The sequence below is a fragment of the Gorilla gorilla genome, chromosome 18 (assembly GCF_029281585.2).
Source record: "Gorilla gorilla gorilla isolate KB3781 chromosome 18, NHGRI_mGorGor1-v2.1_pri, whole genome shotgun sequence".
Classification (NCBI taxonomy): Eukaryota; Metazoa; Chordata; class Mammalia; order Primates; family Hominidae; genus Gorilla; species Gorilla gorilla.
Genome location: NC_073242.2, coordinates 19,113,241 through 19,136,416, shown reverse-complemented (window position 1 = coordinate 19,136,416; position 23,176 = coordinate 19,113,241). Strand labels below are relative to the sequence as shown.

The window sequence follows — 23,176 nt, the reverse complement described above, 5'->3', positions numbered from 1 at the left end:
CGGATCATCTGAGGTCAGGAATTCAACAGCAGCCCAGCCAACATGGCGAAACCCCGTCTCTACTAAAAATACAAAAATTAGCCGAACCTGGTGGCACGCTCCCGTAATCGCAGCTACTCGGGAGGCTGAGGCAGGAGAATCACTTGAACCCAGGAGGGGGAGGTTGCAGTGAGCTGAGATTGTACCACTGCACTCCAGCCTGGGAGACAGAGGGAGGCTCCAACTCCATCTCAAAAAAAAAAAAAAAAAAAAAAAAAAAAAAGCAAAGAAAAAAGCACAAACAGCACTAAGATGACCCCAAGGGGAATAAAATCACTTCCATGGGTTGCCTGCACCGACCCCACAGACAAGTCTCCCTTAGTCCCTGTGCTTCTTCAGAGCACCTACTACAACTGTAATTAATTATTGCTTAAGAATTAAATTCATGTCTAAACCTGCTAGACAGGCAGCACCATGAATTGTTCACCATCTTGCTCACCACTATTTGGTCCATATTTGTTGAATGAAAGGATGGATGAATGGATGGATGAACACTACATACAACTGTTACCAAACATGACACCAAAAGAAATTAATTCCTCCGATGAAGTGAATTAATGAAAAAAATAAGTGAATGAAAAAGTGCGTGGTCAAGTGCAGTGGCGTGTGCCTGTAGTCCCAGCTACTTGGCAGGCTGAAGTGGGAGGACTGCTTGACCTAGGAGTTTGAGTCAAAGCTGGCAACACAGCCCAGCCTTATCTCTTAAAAATAAAAAAAAAGGGAATAAATGACAGCACTGGTTGGGTGCTTGTGTTTCGAATGTATCTTAACTGCTTTCTAAATTCAGTTCCAATTAGGTTTTATGCGAGTGATTACTAAAGAGGAGGCTCCTCTCCCCTGAGTAACTGCACCTTTCCGCTGGACCTTTCAGTGTTAAGAACAGCCACGTGGCTTGTGAATCATTTGGCAAACCTGCAAAAACATTATACACACACGTATTCATTACATATGTGCACACACACACATTCCACACATCACCACCAGTTTCATATTTGGTTTGAATAAGACTTTTAATTTACTTAATTAATTTATTTATTTTTTTGAGGCAGAGTCTCACTGTTGCCCAGGCTGGAGTGCAGTGGTACAATTGCACCTCACTGCAACCTCTGCCTCCCAGGTTCAAGCAATTCTCCTGCCTCAGCCTCCCGAGTAGCTGGAATTATAGGCATGTACCACCACACCCAGCTAGTTTTTTTATTTTTAGTAGAGACGGGGTTTCACCATGTTGGCCAGGCTGGTCTTGAACTCCTGACATTAAGCGATCCGCTTGCCTCAGCCTCCCAAAGTGCCGGGATTACAGGCATAAGCCATTGCACCCAATTAATTTCTTTTCTTTTCTTTTCTTTTCTTTTTTCTTACTCAGTCTCCGTAGAAACTGTCAAAAATTGCCAGCGCTGATTATATTTCAAGTCATCACGGTGGGGTATTGGGAAAGTTTCCAATTAGCAATAATCGCGTCTCGGATAAATCTCATTGGCTACGGTACTGCCACTGTGCAAAGCTAGCTTGACGTAGGACTTTGATGGTCATGTATAACACCTCACAGGGGCAGAACCTCCTCCATCCCCGACTCCAAAGACTCATGTAATCAGTACGCAAGAAAGTTCAGAGATGAGACCTCTGGTTGTATTCCACCTTTGGGACATGGGGGATGTCTTTAGTTCAAAGTCACAAATAAATGCAGGTTCTACAATTCAGAGGCTTCATATCCCTGCTGGAGTATTACATGTTTATTCAGGATGGACCACTTTTCTTAGCAACAGTTTCTAAACCTTTGCCAGGTCTGGGAAGGCTGGCAGGAGAGATTTCTAAGAACCAATCATTCATGCACACATTTCTTGAAGATAATATACATTATTCCCTAGTTATCTCTTCCTAGGTTTTTGTAGGCTTATTTCAATATTACAACAATCTTTATTGGAAAACCCCAAGTATTTTGTCTTGAAAAATCAGCAATCCAGGTATTGAAAATAGCATGGAATGCCCAATTTTACTTTGATAATTACATGGTAGTCAGTTTCCGCTCCTGGCTAAAGCCTTGGATTTTCTTCTGGGCAGTTCCTAAAGGCACAGGTGGCATGGAAGAAATCATTCCATTTTCATCTCCTCTCCTTATTTGATTGGTGTCTGGTTACCAAAACAGTCATCAGGCCCTTGGATTACCTTCTTGAACTGATCTTCTAAATCGCAAGTCTAGGTTTGACACAGGAAAGAGAAGTTAATGCAGGCACACTCTGCCCCATCTCTACAAGGGAAAGACCAACTTGCCTTCAAGATTCCATAGCTTCTCATGCCTTCTTTGCCTCCTCCTTTTAGTTTCTATAATCCTTCCCTTGAACTCCCATCACTGGAAGTCATCAGTAAATGCTATCCCCCAAAAATAAATGGGTTTGCTTGTTTGTTTCCTGCCCAGAATTCACTCTCCTGGCATCAGCCCCAGATTTTCTTTAGGAAGTCACCCTTCCCTACTCTCGGTCCCTATGGTCTTCATGGTTGCACCACCTGCATCTACAGATGAAATCATGTGATCAAGGGAACTGCCACGTTTTTGCAGCCACAACAATTGGTTCATAGACGGGGACATCACCCAGTCAGATCCTATGAAACACCATGAGAATCCTGGGTGCCTCAGTCTTTCCCACCAGACTGACTCTGAGAAGATATAAGAAGTTGATAAAGCTGTCTTGCACTTATTAGGAAGAGTCTATTGCAAAAGGAACTAACATGGGTAAGAACGTAAGTGAAAGAAACCGGGTTCTGGTGACATTGTGAGTTCCTGCGTTAGGCAAGGCCCAAAGCAAGAATTATTCTTGGAATTTTGCTTAAGCCAGTTTGGATCCAATTTGCAACTGAAAAAGTAACGGACACATGAGCAATTCTTACACTTGTTTTAGGATATTTCACCGGAAATAAATTAGTGTCTTATTCTGTCCCGGTTTAATTACTCACCAAGACTGCCATCATGTTCCCCCAAATGCAAAGAGCCTTGTTGCTGAAAAAGAAAAATACGAGCAGCCACATCACGGAGGAAGAATGCAGATTCTGGGTCTTGTCGCATATTTGGCACAATTTGTGAGACCCCCACCATTTTAAAGAAGTTAAGGGATGATAGATTAAGGCCAAGTCTCTGCCATAGAAATATTGAACATGTTTTGTTTTTTAGGGAGAGTGATTCCATTCATTCATTCCACAGATACTCTTTTTTTTTTTTTTGGACAGAGTCTTGCTTTGTCTCCCAGACTGGAGTGGAATGGCATGATCTCGGCTGACTGCAACCTCTGCCTCTCAGATTCCAGCGATTTTCCCGCCTCAGCCTCTGGAGTAGCTGGGATTATAGGTGCCTGCCACCACGCCCAGCTAATTTTTTTTTTTTTTTTTTAGTAGAGACAGGGTTTCACCATGTTGGTCAGGCTGGTCTCGAACTCCTGACCTCAAGTGATCTGTCCACCTCGGCCTCCCAAAGTGCTGGGATTACAGGCGTGAGCCACCGCACCTGGCCGTTCCACAGATATTCACTGAGCATTCATATTATGCCAGGTAATAAATTAGGACCTGGGGTGACAAGTGCACAGACGTGGTCCTCACCTTCAGAGAATCTACCTTTAGACCTCTAGATCCCTTACCTAAATTGTGCTGACAGTATAAATTTGCACAGATGGTAAATTACTTGTCAGTCACTTCTGTCAAGATCACAGTTTCCAACATGAGTGGTATTTGCATTAAGGTGGACTTACTGTTCATCTGTATTTTCAGGACACTCAGGAAGCAAGCAAGGCTTTGGAATTAGAGCAGGGTTTCATGTATCTTTATATTCTCTTGGTAAGAATGAAATTGATTAAATCTTTTTAAGGGAATGATATAGCAATATCTATTAACATTGTCATGTACGTGCTTTGTGGCAGAAATATTCACAAAAAATAACTTTTTAATTTTTTTTTTTTTTGACACGGAGTCTTGCACTGTTGCCCAGGCTGGAGTGCAATGGTGTGACCTTGGCTCACTGCAATCTCCACCTCCTGGGTCCAAGTGATTTCCTGTGCTTCAGCCTCCCAAGTAGCTGGGATTACAGATGTGCACCACAACACCCAGCTAAGTTTTCTTCTTTGTTTGTTTTTGTTTTTTATATTTTTACTAGAGATGGGTTTCACCATGTTTGCTGGGCTGGTCTCGAACCCCTGACCTCAAGTGATAAGCCCGCCTCGGCCTCCCAAAGTGCTGGGGATTACAGGAGGGAGCCACTGTGCCCAGCGTAATTTTTTTTTAGAGAGAGGGTCTTGTTCTGTCTCCCAAGCTGGAGTGCGGTGATGGGATCATAGCTCACTGTAGCCTCAAACTCCTGGGTTTGAGCAATCCTCTCACCTCAGCTTCCTGAGTAGCTGAGGCTACAGTTGCGTGCCACCGTGCCTAATTATTAAAATTTTTTAAGGGATGGGGTCTCGCTATGCTGGTCTTAAACTCCTGGCCTCAAGCAGTCCTCCCCTCCCACCTCAGCCTCCTGAGTAGCTGCGATTATAAACGCACAAAAAATAATTGTAACAAAATGTTTCATTACCTACTGTTTTAAGTATTTAAAAACATAGAAACAACCCAAATATCCAAATATGTACAGAATTAAACATCGTTCAAGATATAGTATTTAGTGGTGGGCTGCGGGGGAGGGAAGTTATGATACTATTTGTATAATATAGCCTCACTTTTGTAATAAACAAGTAAATTAAAGTGTTGGTAGATACAGGTATGTTTGCAGATGCCTAGGGAAATAGATTTGCAAGAATAGACACTGAAGTATTCATAGTGAGATGAGATTTCAGGGCCCTTTTCATCTCAGTGGGATCTACTTCTGTATTATCGGGGTTGTGAAAAACAAGCGTGCAAGTTCCATGAGGGCGGGGGCTTTGTTTTGTTCACCGTAACCCCAGCACCTAGAAAAAGTACAGGCATGAAAAGTGCTGAAAAAATGAATATTACCTTTTTTTTTTTTTTTTTTTTGAGACAGAGTGTCACTCTGTCACCCAGGCTGGAGTGCAGTGGCATGATTTTGGCTCACCGCAACCTCCACCTCCTGGGTTCAAGCGATTCTTCTGCCTCAGCCTCCCAAGTAGCTGGGGCTACAGATGCGTGCTGCCACACCCAGCTAATTTTTGTATTTTTAGTAGAGACAGTGTTTCACCCTATTGGCCAGGCTGGTCTCAAACTCCTGACCTCTTGATCCACCCGCGTAGGCCTCCCAAAGTGCTGGGATTATAGGCGTGAGCCACTGCACCTGGCCATGAATATTACTTTTTAAGTAAAAACCACAGAAATACTTAAGACAGAGAGTGAAGGGCCCTTCCATGATCCCAAGAGCTTGGTCTGTAGTTCTCTGATGCGCTTTTTATATGGAGGCAAGCTCGTGTCCCAGGGGTCCCCAAGGCAGCCTCCAGACTCACCTCCACCTCTCTCCTTTCCAGAACAAGTGAGCTGGGGTTTGCTTTCTTCTCCATATCCTGCAGCTTGATCAATTTTTCTATCAGGAACATTTTATCTTTGCCCTCCTACCAAGAAGGAAAACAAAACCAGAAAGAAACAAAAATATGAATGAATGATGGTATGGAATTGAGAAAGCAATTGATGGGAAGAACGTCGGTTTTCAGGCAGCTAGGATCCTAGAAGTTGGATGGAGGTTACTGCCATCTTTTGGTGAAAGAAAAGAAACATTTCACAGTAAAACCAAATTATCCCCCAGAGCCTTCCTGCACTGTAATATTCTCCTCTAAAGCAATTCCCCTAACAGGCTTGAGAAAGTAGCCTCCAGAAGTCGGCTGCTGGAAGCAACTTACATGCCACGTCTCAATAGCCAGGAAAAATGGTTTCCAGTATCCCCCATAGGCACGTGCCCCAGAGCGAGACTCCATGTCAAAACAAAAAAAAAAGATATATGTAGGATATGGAAAATATGAAACAGATGACCTGCATTCTTTAACAATAAAAAGAAAAGAGGAAGTGGGGAGGGGAAGTGGTAAATGGTTATAGAGTAAAAGAAAGTTAGGCATATTGGCTGGGCGCAGTGGCTCACGCCTGTAATCCCAGCACTTTGGGAGGCCGAGGCGGGTGGATCACTTGAGGTCAGGAGTTTGAGACCAGCCTAGTCAACATGGTGAAACCCCATCTCTACTAAAAATACAAAAATTAGCTGGGCGTGGTGGCACACACCTGTAATCCCAGCTACTTGGGAGGCTGAGGCAGGAGAATCACTTGCACCCAGGAGGCAGAAGTTGCAGTGAGCCAAAATCATGCCACTGCGTTCCAGCCTGGGGGAGACAGTGAGATTCTGTCTCAAAAAAAAAAAAAAAAAAAAAGAGAGAGAGAGAGACATTAACCAAATGCAACATGTACCCCCTTTTCAGATCCTGATTTGTGCAGTTCTAGTATAAAAAGACACTTAAGGGGACAATTGGGGAAATGTAAACATTGGATATAAGATGATAATAATAAATTATTGGTGAGTTTTTTAAGTGTGATGATGATATTGTAGTTATTTTTAAAAGTCTTTATCTCAGCTGGGGGCGATGGCTCACACCTGTAATCTCAGCACTTTGGGAGGCCAAGGCGGGCGGATCACCTGAGGTCGGAAGTTTGAGACCAGCCTGACCAACATGGAGAAACCCCATCTCTACTAAAAATACAAAATTAGCCGGGTGTGGTGGCGGGCGCCTGTAATTCCAGCTATGCGGGAAGCTGAGGCAGAAGAATTGCTTGAACCAGGGAGGTGGAGGTTGCAGTGAGCCAAGATTGCTCCACTGCACTCCAACCTGGGCAACAAGAGTGAAACTCTGTCTCAAAATAAATAAATAAATGAAATAAAAGTATTTATCTTATATATAGAGAGATATATATATAAGTTTTAATAGATAAAAAATAATATAAAGCCTAAGATTTGTTTTAAAATAATCCAGGGAGCCAGATGGAGTGGCACCTGCCTGTAATCTCAGCTACTCCGGAGGCTGAGGCAGGAGCCCAGGAATTTGAATCCAGCCAGGGCAACATAGCAAGACCCCCACCTCTAAAAAAATAAAATAAGGCTGGGTGTGATGGCTGTAATCCCAGCACTTTGGGAGGCAGGTGGATCACCTGAGGTCAGCAGTTCGAGACCAGCCTGGCCAACATGGTGAAACCCTGTCTCCACTAAAAATTCAAAAATTAACTGGGCATGGTGGCAGGCACCTGTAATTCCAGCTACTTGGGAGGTTGGGGCAGGAGAATCGCTTGAACCCTGGAGGCAGAAGTTGCCGTGAGCCGAGATTGCGCCACTGCACTCCAGCCTGGGCAACAAGAGCAAAACTCTGTCTCAAAATAATAATAATCATCATCATAATTAAAATAAATAAATACTAAGAATAAAAATAAGGGATTTGCTAGGAAGAGAAAGTGTAGATGAAATAAGAATATAAAAACATTGATGGTTATTAGGGCTGAGAGCAGGGATATGAGAGTTCATTGTAGTATTCTCTTTATTTTGGAGGATGTTTATACAGCGTTTAAAAAGGGTGAGGGCGGACATCAGAGGGATCCAAGGGGACTTACATTAATGATCTGCTCATGGAGCAGCCTTATCATAATCTTCCTTCCCTCTGTGATCTGCCAGTAAAGATAGGTGATGATTCTGGAAGAGGAGAAAAGAAAGAATGACACTCTTGCGAATGTTTTGCAGGCTCTGAATTTCCACTGGATGCAAAGGAACTGGAATCTGTGCTTGCAGATGGATTTGGCCCAAACGTGTTTCTGAAAAGTCATGTCAGGGAGAGTTATAGGTTAAATACATTGGAACAATGGTTCCTGAAGGGGGAAATAAGCCCATGCCACAGCCCCTCTTCAGACCAATTAATTGAGCATCTCTGGGCATGTCATCTCCTTAAGAGGAGAAAAGCAGGTATTGCTTTCTTAATAGAATAAGTTAAAAAAAAAGTCCCTAAGATGACCTGGCGTGGTGGCTCATGCCTGGAATCCCAGCACTTTGGGAGGCCAAGGCAGGCGGATCACTTGAGGTCAGGAGATCGAGATCATCCTGGCTAACACAGTGAAACCCCGTCTCTATTAAAAATGCAAAAAATTGGCCGGGCGTGGTGGTGGGTGCCTGTAGTCCCAACTACTCGGGAGGCTGAGGTAGGAGAATGGCATGAACCCAGGAGGCGGAACTTGCGGTGTGCTGAGATCGCGCCAGTGCGCTCCAGCCTGGGTGACAGTGTGAGACTGTCTTAAAAAAAAAAAAAAAAAAAATCCCTAAGACAAGAAGATAGTATATATAACCTTTCCCCCCTTCCCCCAGTGATGGGGTCTTGCTCTGTTGCCCAGGCTGGAGTGCAGTGGCACGATCAGAGAACACTGCAGCCTCAAACTCCTAGGCTCAAGCAATCCTCCCATCTCAGCTTCCCAAGAAGCTCGGACTACAGGCACAAGCCACTGCACCAGGCTAAGTAACTTTCAAATAAACTATCAATGCAAGCTTGGGCAAGGTGGCTAACACCTGTAATCCCAACACTTTGAGAAGCTGAGGCAGGAGGATAATTTGAGGCCAGGAGTTTGAGACCAGCCTGGGCAACACAGGGAGACCCCATCTCTCCCAAAAATTTAAAAATTAGCCAAGCGTAGTGGTGCACACCTGCAAGCCCAGATACTTGGGGGCTGAGATGGGAGGATGGCTTGAGCCTGAAAGGTTGAGGTTGCAGCAGGCCATGACCATGCCGCTACAGTCTAGCCTGAGTGATAGATCATGACCCTGTCTCAACCAAAAAAGAAAGAGAGAAGGAAGGAAGGAAGGAAGGAAGGAAGGAAGGAAGGAAGGAAGGAAGGAAGGAAGGAAGGAGAAGGGGAAGGGAAGGGAAGGGAGGGGAAGGGAGAAAGAAAGAAGGAAGGAAGGAAGAAAAAATGAAGAGGAAAGGAACGGAACTGAAAGGGAAGGGAAGGGAGAAAGGGAGAAAGAGAGGGAGGGAGGGGAAGGGAAGAGAAGAGAAAAGAAAAAAGGGAAGGAAAGGAAGGAAGGAAGGAAAGAAAACTACCTATGCAAGGGTAGAGTCACCCAGAACACTGAGCTATGCTATAGCCATTTGCTTTCCAACCAAACATCCCTACTGCTGTTTCCCCCGAGAGCTCCTGGCTTTCCCTGCTAGATTCCCCAAGTACCACACTCACAGCACAATGAGGGTGAGGATGAAAAAGAAGTGCACACTTCCAATGAGGTTCCGATAGATCCAAACAACCCACAGGTAGCCAGGCCGTGTACTTAGGGTGTCGATCCAGCTGTAGATGGAGTGAATGAAGAGAGGCAGACCTCGAAAAGGGCCACAGTCAGCTGAAGGCTTCAATCTGGTAAAACAAAGATGGAAGAACATCTCTAGCACAAGACTCAGGGATGGTTATTCTAGAATCAGGGTGTCCCTTCTGGGCTCTGGGCCTGAAAACATCAAGTCTTGCCTGATCCAATCACACCCACTTCCCAAAGAAACCCTCTTGCTCTCAGCCTTGCTGGGGTGACCTATACTCTAAGGACCGGCTCTCAGATCAGAGCTGACCCAACAGCAGCCAATCCAAAGGCCAAGCAGTGACTTCTGCAGTAACTTGGCTCAATGATATGAATGGGGGCAGTCAGACTTTTTTTCTTAAGAAGTTGAATTAAGGCCAGGCACTGTGGCTCATGCCTCTAATCCCAACAGTTTGGGAGGTCAAGGTGGGAGGATTGCTTGAGCCCAGAAGTTCAAGACCAGCCTGGGCAACATAGTGAGACTCCGTCTCTACAAAAAAATAATTAGCTGGGCATGGCAGTGCATGCCTGTGGTCCTGGCTACATAGGAGGCTGAGGTGGGAGGATCACTTGAGCCCAGGAGGTTGAGGCTATAGTGAGCTGTGATCACACCACTGTACTGCAGCCTGGGCAACAGAGCAAGACCCTGTCTGAAAAAAAAAAAAGAACTGAAATTAAAGACAAGTATGGTGGCTCGCCTGCAATTCCAGCACTTTGAGAGGCCAAGGCAGAAGGATCTCTTGAGGCCAAGAGTTCGAGTCCAGCCTAGGCAACATAGCGAGACCCCCCCCCCCCCATTTCTAAAAAAAAAAAAAAAAAAAAAAAATTAGCCAGGCATGCCAGGCGCGGTGGCTAACGCCTGTAATCCCAGCACTTTGGGAGGCCGAGGTGGGTGGATCACAAGGTCAGAAGATCAAGACCATCCTGGCTAACATGGTGAAACCCCGTCTCTACTAAAAATACAAAAAATTAGCTGGGCGTGGTGGCGGGCGCCTGTAGTCCCAGCTACTCAGGAGGCTGAGGCAGGAGAATGGTGTGAACCTGGGAGGCGGAGCTTGCAGTGAGCCGAGATTGCGCCACTGCACTCCAGCCTGGATGACAGAGTGAGGCTCCGTCTCAAAAAAATAAAAAATAAAAAAATAATTAGCCAGGCATGGTGATGTGTGCCTATAGTCCCAGATACTCGGGAGGCTGAGGTGGGACAATCACTTGAGCCCAGGAGTTTGAGCTGTGATTGCACCCCTGCACTCCTGCCTGGGTGGCAGAGCAAGGCCCTGTCTCAAAGAAAGAAATTGAATTAAGAAGCATAAAGAGGGAAGCCTGTTAGCTATGGAGGAATGAGCAGAAACTATAGGGCAACAAGGAACTGGTGAGGAAGAGAGAGAAGAGAGTGGATATGCCAAGAGGAGCAAGGGCGTTGTGGAGCAAGGAACTGAGAGCCCCAGTTTCACGTGTGTCCTAAAAATCATCTCCCTTGTTCATTAATTCATTCAATTATTCATTCAACCATGGTTTATTCTGGTAAGCACTGTTCTAGTCAGGCTCTGGGGACTTCATATTAAGCAAGTTCCTGCCCTATTGGGATTACATTCTGGTGGGAAAAACAGACAATCATTGAGTAACAATTAAAGACTCACACAGAGGCATTCCTGATTATGAATGATAGAATGAAGGAAAGAAACTCAGGTCTGAGAGAGAGAAGCAGTGGGGAACTGAGAGCAGACAAGGAGGGCTGTGAAGATCAGATCTTGGAGAGGGCCTTGGAGCTGAGAATCAGAGGGTGGAGAGGAGGCAGCCAAGCAAAGGGAGTGGGAAAAGGACTTCACTCAGAGGACTCTGCCCATGTTGGGAGGGGCTTGCTGGCTTCCAGGAAGGGGGTAAGGGTGGTGGGGCGGGGAACAGTGGAGCCAAAGGCAGGTGGGGTTGGAGAGGTGGGAGGAGCCGGATCAGTCCTGCCTTTCTGTTAATTTAGATGAAGTTCTGTTCCGGATGTGGAGGAACGGGGTGGGGGGGCATCTCCCCATTCTGGGAAGCTTCAGCTCTTGGCTGAAGTGAGAAAGCTACTCCTGACCATGGGCATCGGATGGGTGGTGATCAAACTAGGATGTATTCCCTCCCTGGCTTTTAGTGTCTGTTGGTTAGCCAGGGAACTTAAGTTAGGCACTGTATTAAGCATGTCTTTTTATTCTGATGTTTTGACATCTGGGGTCTTACTGACTCCAGCTCCCAGGGCTAGCTGCCCTTCCCTGGGCTAGCTTACAAAGCACACCTTTCAAATGCAAACCAACCAATCCAGATCCCACACCCGCAACCGCCCCCTTTATCAGGCTCTCACACTCTGGGCCACCACTCCCCTGCCCTAATCACCCCAGGGCCAGGTGCCAGACAACTCAGGGCGGATCCATATCCCACAGCCTACTGACAAACCAGCCAACCCTAAACCTGCTTCCCCTGCCTTGCCCATTCCTTACCATAGAAAACCACAATAAAGGCTCTAGCCCACATTTCCCCTCACTCCCTCTGCCTCCTGAACAACCCTGATGCTTCCCTGTGTGGTCCCTTGTGGCATAGAGTGCCCCCTCTTCTCAGGAACTGTGAGTAATAAACTATCTTTTTAGTGATGGTCATTCCTGACCTGTTGGGCTTCACCATACCTACATTATTTATTTATTTATTTATTGAGACAGAGTCTCACTCTGTCACCCAGGCTGGAGCGCAATGGTGCAATCTTGGCTCACTGCAACCTCCACCTCCCGGGTTCAAGTGATTCTCCTGCCTCAGCCTCCCGAGCAGCTGGGATTACAGGCATGCACCACCACACTTGGCTAATTTTTGTATTTTTAGTAGAGACAGGGTTTCACCATGTTGGCCAGGCTGGTCCTGAACTCCTGGCCTCAAGTGATCCACCCGCCTCGGCCTCCCATAATGCCAGGCTCATAGGCGTGAGCCACTGCGCCTGGCCTCACCACACCTGAATTATAATAAAACCTATGTTTTAAAACACACACCCATCCACCCAGTCTCTAAAACCTCCCCCAAGGCCACCTTCTCCTACCTCCAGATGGTGATGGCCAGGGTGCACAAGACCCCGGTGAAGGATGGGAAAAAGAGCAAGAAGATGAAGAAAGTCATCATCTGTGAGGCCCGCCAGGCTTTGCTCGGAGGCTGGAAATTCATCATCAGGCTGATCTGAAGAGAGAGAGGCAGCCACCTCCCATCTGCAGCCGGAGCAGCGGCAGAGGGACCCCAGCCAGGCCCGGCTTCCTGACACCTTTGCAGAGCCCCCTTCCCCAGCTTTAAGTGCCACCAGGTCACAGGCGACTGAACAAAGCTGATTGATGGCAATGTCAGACTGACTCACATTTTTGGAGTAGAACATGATGAAAAGCATAATCATTTGGATAAAGGGCAGCAGGGGGCAGAAGAAGATGCCAATCCTGTGAGGGAGAGAGGGTGAGTGTCAGAGGCTGGCAGAGACACAAGGAGTCGGGGTGAATCTGGGATGGTTGCGGGGAAGAGAAAGAAGATATTGTGGCCTGGATTATGTGTCCCCAAAATCCATATATTGAGGCCTTAACCCCGAATATCTCAGAATGTGACTGTATTTGGAGACAGGGCCTTTGAGAGGTGATTAAGGTAGAATGAGATCACTGTAGGAGGCCCTAATCCAGTACAACCGGTGTCCCTAAAAGAAGAGATTAGGAGGCCAGGAACGGTGGCTCATGCCTGTAATCTCAGAACTTTGGGAGGCCAAGGGGGGTGAATCACCTGAGGTCAGGAGTTCAAGACCAGCCTGGGCAACATGGTGAAACCCCATCTCTACAAAAAATACAAAAATTAGCCAGGCATGATGGTGTATGCTTGTAATCTCAGCTACTTGAGAGGCTGAGGCAGGAGAATCGCTTGAACCTGGGAGGCGGAGGTTGCAGTGAGCCGAGATTGCGCCATTGCACTCCAGCCTGGGTGACAGAGCAAGACTCCATCTCAACAACAAAAAAAGAAGAGATTAGGGCATAGACACACACAGAAATGAAGACCATGTAAAGACATGGGGAGAATATGGCTGTCTATAAACCAGAGAGAGAGGCTTGAGACAGATCCCTCCCTTATGACCCTCAGAAGAAACCAAACCCACCCGCACCTTGATCTTGGCCTTCTGGCCTCCAGAACTGTGAGATATGAAATTGATGTTGTTTAAGGCACTCAGTGTATGGGACTTTGTTATGGCAGCCCCAGCAAACTAATACAGAGGGGGCCTGCTTCCATCCCAGCAAATTAGGCAGATTCCCACCATACCCAGTATCCTCAGCTGCCTTCTTCCCAGCTCTGGAAAAGAGATTTTATAGAGAAATCACCCACCCAACTATTAAACCAACAGATGGTATTCAGCATGCCCTAAGCTAGCATGTCCCACATGCCTTGCCCCTCTCCTTCTTCCTCCCCCACGGTATTCAAGGTCTGAGGTCCTGTAGGGACAAGGCATTGAATGGCACTGAGTTCCAAATGAGAAAGGCATTCCCTTTCCAACCCTCCCGCGGTGCTCGTGAGCAACAAAAAGGAGAAAATCTCAGTGTGGTTCTAGAATGCCGTAACTCCTAACACATGCCAATCTCCCATTTTTTAACAAGAAAGGAGTAGGCTTCGGGCTGAGAGCCTTGGCAAACTGTAACATCTCGCTAGAATTTAATGACTTTTTGGAATGGGATTGCTTTTATTTTTCCAGTTATTTGTGATTTCTTTCAAATGGCACTGGTTTTCCATTTATGACTGTAAATAAAGACTCCCTTAAAAATATATGTGAGAGGCCAGGCGCGGTGGCTCACGCCTGTAATCTCATCACTTTTGGAGGCCGAAGCGGGCAGATTACCTGAGGTCAGGAGTTTGAAACCAGCCTGGCCAACATGGCAAAACCCCCATCTCTACTAAAAATACAAAAATTAGCTGGGTGTGATGGCAGGCACCTGACGTTTTGACATCTAGGGTCTTACTGACCCCAGGAAGATTGCCGATGTTGGGAAAAGCAGTCTGGCCATTTACAAAGGCCTTTCTTCTGCATTATTTCAACTAGGATGCCGTTGGGCAAGTTACTTAAACTCTCTCTAAACCTTAGTTTTCTAATCTTTAAATGGTGGACGTACTAGTACCTACTCACAGGGTTTTTTGAGAGGAATAAATGGACATGGTGGCTCACTCCTGTTATCCCAGCACTTTGGGAGGCTGATGAAAAGCGGTTATCATCTACCACGGCATTAAAAAAAAAAACATATTTGAGTAAAAAAAAAAAGGCAAATAATAAAAAAAATTAAGTAGATAATGGTACAGGTGAAACGTCACTATACCAAAAATAGGCAGGCTAGTGTACAATAGACTAAAACTTGGGAAACATGTTCCTCACTTCATCGCTACCACTGTCCCTAACATATATCCTTTTCTGTCATTATATTATCTTCTTGTAAAACTCATCATCAAAGGCAATATTCTCCTAAAACCCGCAAAGGTTAGAACTGAAATAACCATGGAGAAAAAAAAAAAATGTGTTTTTGATGGTGCTTATTCATGATTTATCAACAAAAATCTCAAAGGCCCAGAAGTCATAATGGTAATTTCTTTTTTTTTTTCTTTTTGAGACGGAGTGTCGTTCTATCTCCAGGCTGGAGTGCAGCCAGTGGCATGATCTCGGCTCACTACAACCTCCGCCTCCCTGGTTCAAGTGATTCTCCTGCCTCAGCTTCCCAAGTAGCTGAGATTACAGGCATCTGCTACCACAGCCAGCTAATTTGTATTTTTTAGTAGAGTCAGGGTTTCACCATGTTGGCCAGGCTGGTCTCGAACTCCTGACCTCAAGTGATCTGCCTGCCTCAGCCTCCCAAAGTCCTGGGGTTACAGGCGTGAGCCACCATGCCTATTTAATCCCCTCGAAAACCCTGTGAGTAGGTATCTCTACCATTTAAAGATTAGAAAACTAAGGTTTGGAGAGAGTTTAAGTAATTTGCCCAATGGCATCCTAGTTGAAATAATGTGGAAGAAAGGACTTTGTAAACTGCCAAATTGCCAGCAGGTGATCCAGCAGCATGCAAACACATCACCTAAACTACCAAAGAAAGGTCCTCACTGTCTCTAAAAAATAAACTCATTAACTTTGAGTTATTTGCAGACAGCCAAATCACCCAGGGCAACTTTAAAGAGTCAGAAAATAAAACACTTTCCCGTTGTATGACATATTGGTGTTTGCAAAGCGTTTTCATCTACCATGGCATTTAATGCTCAACATGATTCAAAGGCAGCTATTCTTTTCTTTTTTTTTTTTTTTTTGAGACAAAGTTTCACTCTTGTCGCCCAGGCTGGAGTGCAATGGCATGATCTCTGTTCACTGCAGCCTCCACTTCCCGGGTTCAAGTGATTCTCCTGCCTCAGCCTCCCGAGTAGCTGGGATTACAGGCACTTCCAACCACGCCCGGCTAATTTTTTGTGTGTATTTTTAGCAGAGATGGGGTTTTGCCATGTTGGCCAGGTTGGCCTCGAACTCCTGGCCTCAGGTGATCCGGCCTCCTAAAGTGCTGGGATTACAGGCGTGAGCCACCGTGCCTGGCCTTTTCTTTTCTTTTTTTTCTTTTTTTTTTTTTGAGACAGAGTTTCACTCTCGTTGCCCAGGCTGGGGTACCATGGCATGATCTTGGCTCACTGCAACCTCTGCCTCCCAGGTTCAAGCAATTCTCATGCGTCAGCCTCCCGAGTAGCTGGGATTACAGGCATGCACCACCACGCCCGGCTAATTTTGTATTTTTAGTAGAGATGGGGTTTCACCATGTTTATCAGGCTGGTCTCCAACTCCTCACCCTAGGTGATCCACCCACCTCAGCCTCCCAAAGTGCTGGGATTACAGGCATGAGCCACCGCACCTGGCCTTAAAGGTAGCTATTCTTATATGCATTTACAGATGAGTCTGAGGCTCAGACAAGCACAGTGATCTCCATGAGTGGCAGAGCCAGCCTCAGAATTCAGTTTATCCAGTTCCAAATCCAATACTTTCAAATTAGCAACACCCCATCAGATGGAACCTGGGAATGTGATTCACCACACAGAATTCCAGCATTAACTGCATCATGTTAAAATAAATAAGGAAAATTAAGGCAGGAAGATTGCCTTAGCTCAGGAGGTTGAGGCTGCAGTGAGCCATGATCATGCCACTGCACTCCAGCCTGAGCAACAGAGTGAGACCCTGTCTCAAAAATAAATAAATAGGCTGAGCATGGTGACTCACACCTATAATCCCAGCACTTTGGGAGGCTGAGGCAGGTGGGTCACTTGAGGCCAGGAGCTCAAAACCAGTCTGGCCAACATAGTGAAACCCTGTCTCTACTAATACAAAAATTAGCCAGGTGTGGTGGCACATGCCTATAGTCCCAGCTACTTGGGAGGCTGAGGCATGAGAATTGCTTGAACCCGGGAGGTGGAGGTTGCACCACTGCACTTCAGCCTCAGCAACAGAGCAAGACTCTGTCTCAAAAAAATAATAAGAAAATAAAAAATAAATAAATAAATAAGGAAACACAGCCACTGGCTAATTGTTTGCAGTGTCTAGGTGAGTTTGTAAAAATATTTGCTGCAACCAGTTGGCTATTCTTAATGCACACAGAGTTTCTAAAACAGATGTCACAAATCCTAAAAACTATAGAGAACCCGCCAAATGGTGTATCAAATATAAGAAACACACAGCCCTCTCTGTGTGTTTCTTTATTCTCCCATTGCTGTGGAGACATGGATGCAAAGTAAAGTTTGCATTGAAACAACCTAAGGGCAATGCAAAATGGCAAATCAATGCTAACAGACAACAGTTAAAGGTGGAGATTGTGACAAACTGGAGATGCTCAGTTTGCCACAGATCTTTGTGGAGAGAAGCCACATGTTTCTGGAGAGAAGTCAGAAATTTAGGTGTTATGTGAGATCTCCTGAAGTTTAAATATAGGTGGTGTGTTAGTCCATCAGGCTGCTATAACTATAACGCCATAAACTGGGTGGCTTATAAATAGCAGAGGCTGGGTGTGGTGGCTCATGCTTGTAATCCCAACACTTTGGGATCCGCCAAGGTGGGCGGATCACCTGAGGTCAGGAGTTCAAGACCAGCCTGGCCAACATGATGAAACCCCATCTCTACTAAAAATACAAAAATTGGCTGGGCATGGTGGCACATGCCTGTAGTCCCAGATACTTGGGAGACAGGCAGGAGAATCACTTGAACCTGGGAGGCGGAGGTTGCAGTGTGCCGAAATCACACCACTGCACTCCAGCCTGGGCAACAGAGGGAGACTCTGTCTAAAAAATAAGAATAAATAAATAAAACAGCAGAAATTTATTTCTTATGGTTCTGGAGGTTGGGAAGTCCAAGATCAAGGTGCTGGTAGATTCAGTGTCTGGTGAGGCCCTGCTTAGTGATTCCCAGATGTTGCCTTCTCTCCAGGTCCCCACGTGGTAGAAGGGGCAAGGGGTCTCTCAGGCCTTGTTTATAAGGGCACTAATCCTATTCCTAAGGGCCATGTCAAAGATCAAATCACCTCCCAAAGACTCCACCTCCATCACATTGGAAGTAAGTTTTCAACATATGAATTTGAGGGGAGACCCAAACATTGAGACCATAGCAGTGGTTAATTCATATTTTTAGGGACAAAAGAAACACACCTGCAAAGCTGGACACGACCTGTGGGCCTCCAGGTTGCGATCCCTGCTCTATGCTGATTCTTGTCTGAAGTCCTTAAGCTCTCATAAAGGAAAATGATAGTCTAAATGCTAAATTCATGGTTCTCAGACTGGCTGGATGGGGTATCACCCCTGCAGCTTTAAAAACAACAGATTCTGGGACTCTGCCACCAGAACACCAGCTCCACAGTCATGTGGGAACCACTGGGCATTTTGCTGAGTCACAAAACTTACCACACCAGAGTTTGTGCATAGATCAGTTCTAGAACGTTCCTGGCAATGTCAAACTCCTGAAGGCCAAGACTTGTGATCAGTTGCATCCCAATGATTCTGTGAAAACATACTGAGTTTAGTACCCAAACCATAACTCCCACTTTCAGAAGATCCCCCACAGACTAGGACAATCAACAAAAGAGACCCTCCCCAGCTTGAAATAAAGTCATAAGTTCCCTTGAAAATTTTTCAAAAGTTCTAAATCTATAAGCATGTTTTTGAAGAATTAATTGAAGGGATTGAGGGAAAACTAATTTAACACAATGCAGTCTAGTGGGGGTACTGCTAAAGTGATTTAAAAAATTCTAGAGAACATTTGTTACCCTGAACATTTAAATTATCCCACTATTATCTTATACCCCTTTGCTAATTAAACCTTATTTTTTCATGAACCGGATGAACTCAGCACCTCTCAACTCAAATAAACATTTTTAAATTTTTGGTTGCTGCTATCAAATTATGTTTCCCTGTGTTCTAAATCCACAAGAAGGAAACCAAGTTTCCATTTACTCTGGGGAAACTTGATTTCATATTAATTTATTCATAAAGATGAGTTGCCAATTAAAAAAAAAGATATGTCAAAAAAAAATCTTTTCACTTTTTTTTTTTTTTTTGAGATGGAGTCTCGCTGTGTCACCCAGGGTGGAGGGCTATGTCACCCTCTCAGCTCACTGCAACCTCCATCTCCCGGGTTCAAGCGATTCTCCTGCCTCAGCCTCCCAAGTAGTTGGGATTATAGGCACACACCACCATGCTCGGCTAATTTTTGTATTTTTAGTAGAGACAGGGTTTCACCACATTGGCCAGGCTGCTCTTGAACTCCTGACCTCAGGTGATTCACCTGCCTTGGCCTCCCAAAGTGTTGGGATTACAGGTATGAGTCACCGTGCCCGGCCAAACCTTTTCACCTTTATGTCCAGGCCCTCGACAGAGGCTAGAATAAAAGCACATTTTGGCAAAAATGAATGAGGAAATTTGGCATTGAATCTATCCACTGAGAAAATAATCAACATCAGACCATCTTATTACTAGAGCAGCTTGCAGAAATACATAAATGTCTATAAGGAATGAGAGGCTCATCATATTATTAAAAAAATGAATTACTAAATTTAAAAAACCAGACATGGGACAATGACAGCGCCTCAATTCTGTATAGATAGATAGATAGATAGATAGATATCTAATATAAAATTAATACATTAATTCAATTAAAACAATGAGATAAATCTACATGTACTGACATGGAAAGATGTCAAGGCATAGTGACAGATTAGTAAAAGCAAATTCTACAATATGTTGCAGTGTGACTCCATTTTTGCTTTTGAAAATTATATAGCATTATATAGTAAAGACACACACAGAGCAATGTGTGCATAGAAAAATCTGGAGGAATATATACTAGAATATTGAAATTATCTACAGTGGATAAGATTTCTTTTTTTCTTCTTTCCTTTCTTTGCCTTTTTCCTCTTCTTCTTTTTTTTTTTTTGGATAGAGACAGAGTCTTCCTATTTTGCCCAGGCTAGTCTCAAACTCCTGGCCTCAGGTGATCCTCCTGCCTCGGTCTCCCAAAGTGTTGGGATTACAGGCGTGAGCCACTGCCCTCGGCTGGATAAGATTTCAAATGGCTCAGTTTCTGTCTTTTATTTTTAGAATTTGTTTTCAAAAGGTTGTAAAAGGTCAACTGAACCAAGTGAACTATGACAACAGAACTGTCAGGTTAAGGTGAAATTTTAGCTAATTTAGAAGTGAACAGTATCCCCAAGGACAACAGGCAGACTTGGAACAACGCACGCTTTGAGTATGTCAGGGACCTGTATGTCCCACTCAGCCAGGAATCAGGTTCTGGTTACAGCATCAGGCCCTAATTACTTAAGAATGGCAAATATTTACCTCCTCAGAAACTCCCCCAGGAAGGAATTGACTAAAGAGAATACAAAATCCATCAGAAGGAGCCGGTAGATGTCCTGCCCAATGAGGGTTTCCCAACACTGGAAGGCAAACAAGAGTCAGGATGTGGGAAGGGGCTGTGGCCTCAGCTTAATTCTCCTCTGTTCCTGGCTCTATGTACCCATTAGAACATAGCTAATGGTTGGGTTTGACCAAGTCCTTGTGTACTCAAAAAAGTAGACCCACTCTGAAAAAATGCAGCTGAGTTTGTTCCCAGGGATGTTGTTCTCTTTTGGGTTTCCTTCTTTCCCCCATTAAAGCTTGCCTTCCACACATACCCAAACTTTCCCTGTTCATTATCTCTGCCCGTAAAACTTTTCTTCCCTGCCCTATCCCCTCTGGATCCCATTTCTCAGCCAAGGGTAATCAGTTTCTTCAACAGAGCCAGAATTGCCAATGGCTAAGAATGCCTTCACTCTTTTTGCTTATTTACCTTACAAAAAATCAATTAATGTCTGCTTGATTAAGAAAGTGGCCTAGAGGTTTAGTAGGCTAGTGTAAACTGGAAGTTCAAATTAGTCAGTTTATGAAACTAGTGGCTAGGAACTTCTGCAGGAAGTCAGTGCTATCAGCTGATAGACTGGGAGCTTTTAGATTTGGCTGAAGGAGGAGAGGAAACTTTTGGGTGCACGGCCCAAGGATGGATGGATGATGGATGGGTAAATGGATGGATGATGGATGAATGGATAGATGGGTATATAGATGGATGGATGAATGGATGGATGAATAGATGGCTGGATGAATACATGAATTGATAGATAGATGGATGCATGCATGAATGAATACGTGGATGAATAAATGGATGGATGGTTAGATAAATGGATGGATGAATACGTGAATGAACAGATAAATATATGGATGGATGGATGGATCCATACATGGATGGATAAATGGATAAGTGGATGGATGTATGAATGGATGGATAGATGGATACATGGATGGACGGATGAATAGATGCATGGATGGATAAATGAATGATGGAGGAATGGATGGATGGACGCATGAATGGATGAATGCGTGAAAGAAGAATATGGTATCTGCTCTAACCATACTAACTTGGAGGGCTGATTTTGAATCTCTTCGACAATTAGGGAGAGAAGTTGAGGGTGCCATGTTCATGTAAGATGGTTTGAGTCTAGACACAGCAGAGCTATTTTAGGGCCCAGGAATAATGGGTGACAGAGAAATAGAGACTCCTGATTCCTGACTCTACTTCCAACCCCGGGGCATCCTGGGTATCTGAGAGCTCACAATGACCATCAGCTAAGGATTGCTGTGTGATGTGAAGGCACATTCTCATGGGGGATGCAGTAGCAGGGGCAGAGGCATCCCAATGAGAAGGCCAGGGAGGCTGGCTTGTTCCTAAATCCACATGGGACACCACCCTCAGGCACCCATTCTCTGAGGTCAGTGAAGACTAGAAACTGTAGTTAAGTGAAGGAGGGCCAGAAACAGTCAGCATTAGGACATAATTGTTACTGCCAGCATTTATGAGTTTACAGATTGGTAAAGCCCAGGGTATCTAGGTTACAGGAAAAATAGAACATCAAGGATCAAAAAGAATTTTGTCCAACCCCAAAGCTGTTAGGACAGACTAGCACTAAAATTACTAGTGTCCACTGCATATGCTGGGCACTGAACTTATACTACACATGATATCGTTTAATCCCAATTTTACAGATGAGAAAACTGAGGCTCAAAGAGATTAAGTGACTCGGAAGATGACACAGCACAGCTGGCCTTCGAATCAGGTCCTCCTTGCTCTAGAACCTGAGCTTTTTTGTTGAGACCCATTTTGCATTATATTGCTTTCCAGATTAGTTTTCATTCTCTTCCCACAAGGGATTAATACCAAATACGGAGTGTGATGGCTCTTGAGAAACCCATCCTCCCTGTTGGTCAAATGCTAAGAAACCAAACTTAAGGCAGAGAAGCGTAGAATCTCACCTCTTCACCAGACAGGGCCACGGTGTTGAGCCAATAGTAACAAAGAATGCCAATGATTGATATTTTCAAAAAGATGTTTCTAAACAGAAGAGACAACATTTATGATTACCTTCAATGGCAGTCTTTCATTCTGTCTGCAAATAGCTCCTTTGGGGCACATGGTAAGATAGAAATTCCTGGCCCCTGTGATTGGAGGGGGGCACATGGCTAGTTCCAGTGAATGAATTGTGAGCAGAAGCAATGTGTGTCACTTCTTTTTTTTTTTTTTTTTTTTGATTCGGAGTCTTGCTCAGTCACCCAGGCTGGAGTGCAGTGGCGCGATCTCAGCTCACTGCAAGATCCGCCTCCCAGGTTCACGCCATTCTCCTGCCTCAGCTTCCCGAGTAGCTGGGACTACAGGTGCCCGCCACCACACCTGGCTAATTTTTTTTGTATTTTTAGTAGAGATGGGATTTCACCACGTTAGCCAGGATGGTCTCGATCTCCTGACCTCGTGATCCACCCGCCTCAGCCTCCCAAAGTGCTGGGATTACAGGCGTGAGCCACCACACCCAGCTAATGTGTGTCACTTCTAAGCTGGAGCACTTAATGCCCCTGTGAGACTCTCCAGAACCCCTCATCTTCCCTTTGGAATGGCGATCAACGATATTCAAGATGGCTGCTTCTCTCTGAGCCTGGATCCCTCAGTAACTAACATAAGAAGGTCCCTCCTGCTAATCCACACTGTGTATGTAACACTAGCAAGAAATAAACCTTTGTGTTCCAAGCCACTGAGATCTGGGGGGTTGTTACTGCAGTATAACCTAATTTATTCTGACTGATACATTCTCTTTTGTTGCATCTCCAAATGATCTGATTTCACTTCCCATTATAATGATAGTAAATGTACATAATGTTTATTGGGTGCTGACCCAGCATACACTGCCAACCTCTTTATTGAATCATCCCCCTCAGTCTTTACAATTCCATCATCTAGTAGATGGTATTTTATGCCCA

The 23,176-nt window shown here is 44.9% G+C and overlaps 1 protein-coding gene and 1 non-coding gene across 4 annotated transcripts in view; both read right to left on the bottom strand.

The window, feature by feature from the left end:
* Nucleotides 1-787: 787 nt before the first annotated feature.
* TMC5 (transmembrane channel like 5) overlaps nt 788-23,176 on the bottom strand; it is an 89,289-nt gene continuing 66,900 nt past the window's right edge. For all 3 annotated transcript variants that reach the window (XM_055365366.2, XM_031003064.3, XM_031003068.3), the window contains 10 exons: nt 22,181-22,259; nt 20,177-20,274; nt 18,245-18,340; nt 12,678-12,753; nt 12,372-12,505; nt 9,208-9,381; nt 7,603-7,681; nt 5,469-5,573; nt 2,989-3,031; nt 788-2,232 (listed from right to left, as the gene is read on the bottom strand). In XM_055365366.2, the coding sequence (XP_055221341.1) occupies nt 2,186-2,232; nt 2,989-3,031; nt 5,469-5,573; nt 7,603-7,681; nt 9,208-9,381; nt 12,372-12,505; nt 12,678-12,753; nt 18,245-18,340; nt 20,177-20,274; nt 22,181-22,259 (931 nt within the window). In that variant the 3' untranslated portion in view covers nt 788-2,185. The remainder of the gene's footprint in view (nt 2,233-2,988; nt 3,032-5,468; nt 5,574-7,602; nt 7,682-9,207; nt 9,382-12,371; nt 12,506-12,677; nt 12,754-18,244; nt 18,341-20,176; nt 20,275-22,180; nt 22,260-23,176) is intronic.
* LOC115931173 (U4 spliceosomal RNA) lies at nt 1,403-1,542 on the bottom strand. The gene has a single exon (XR_004067715.1). It is a non-coding gene; the product is annotated as a U4 spliceosomal RNA (small nuclear RNA).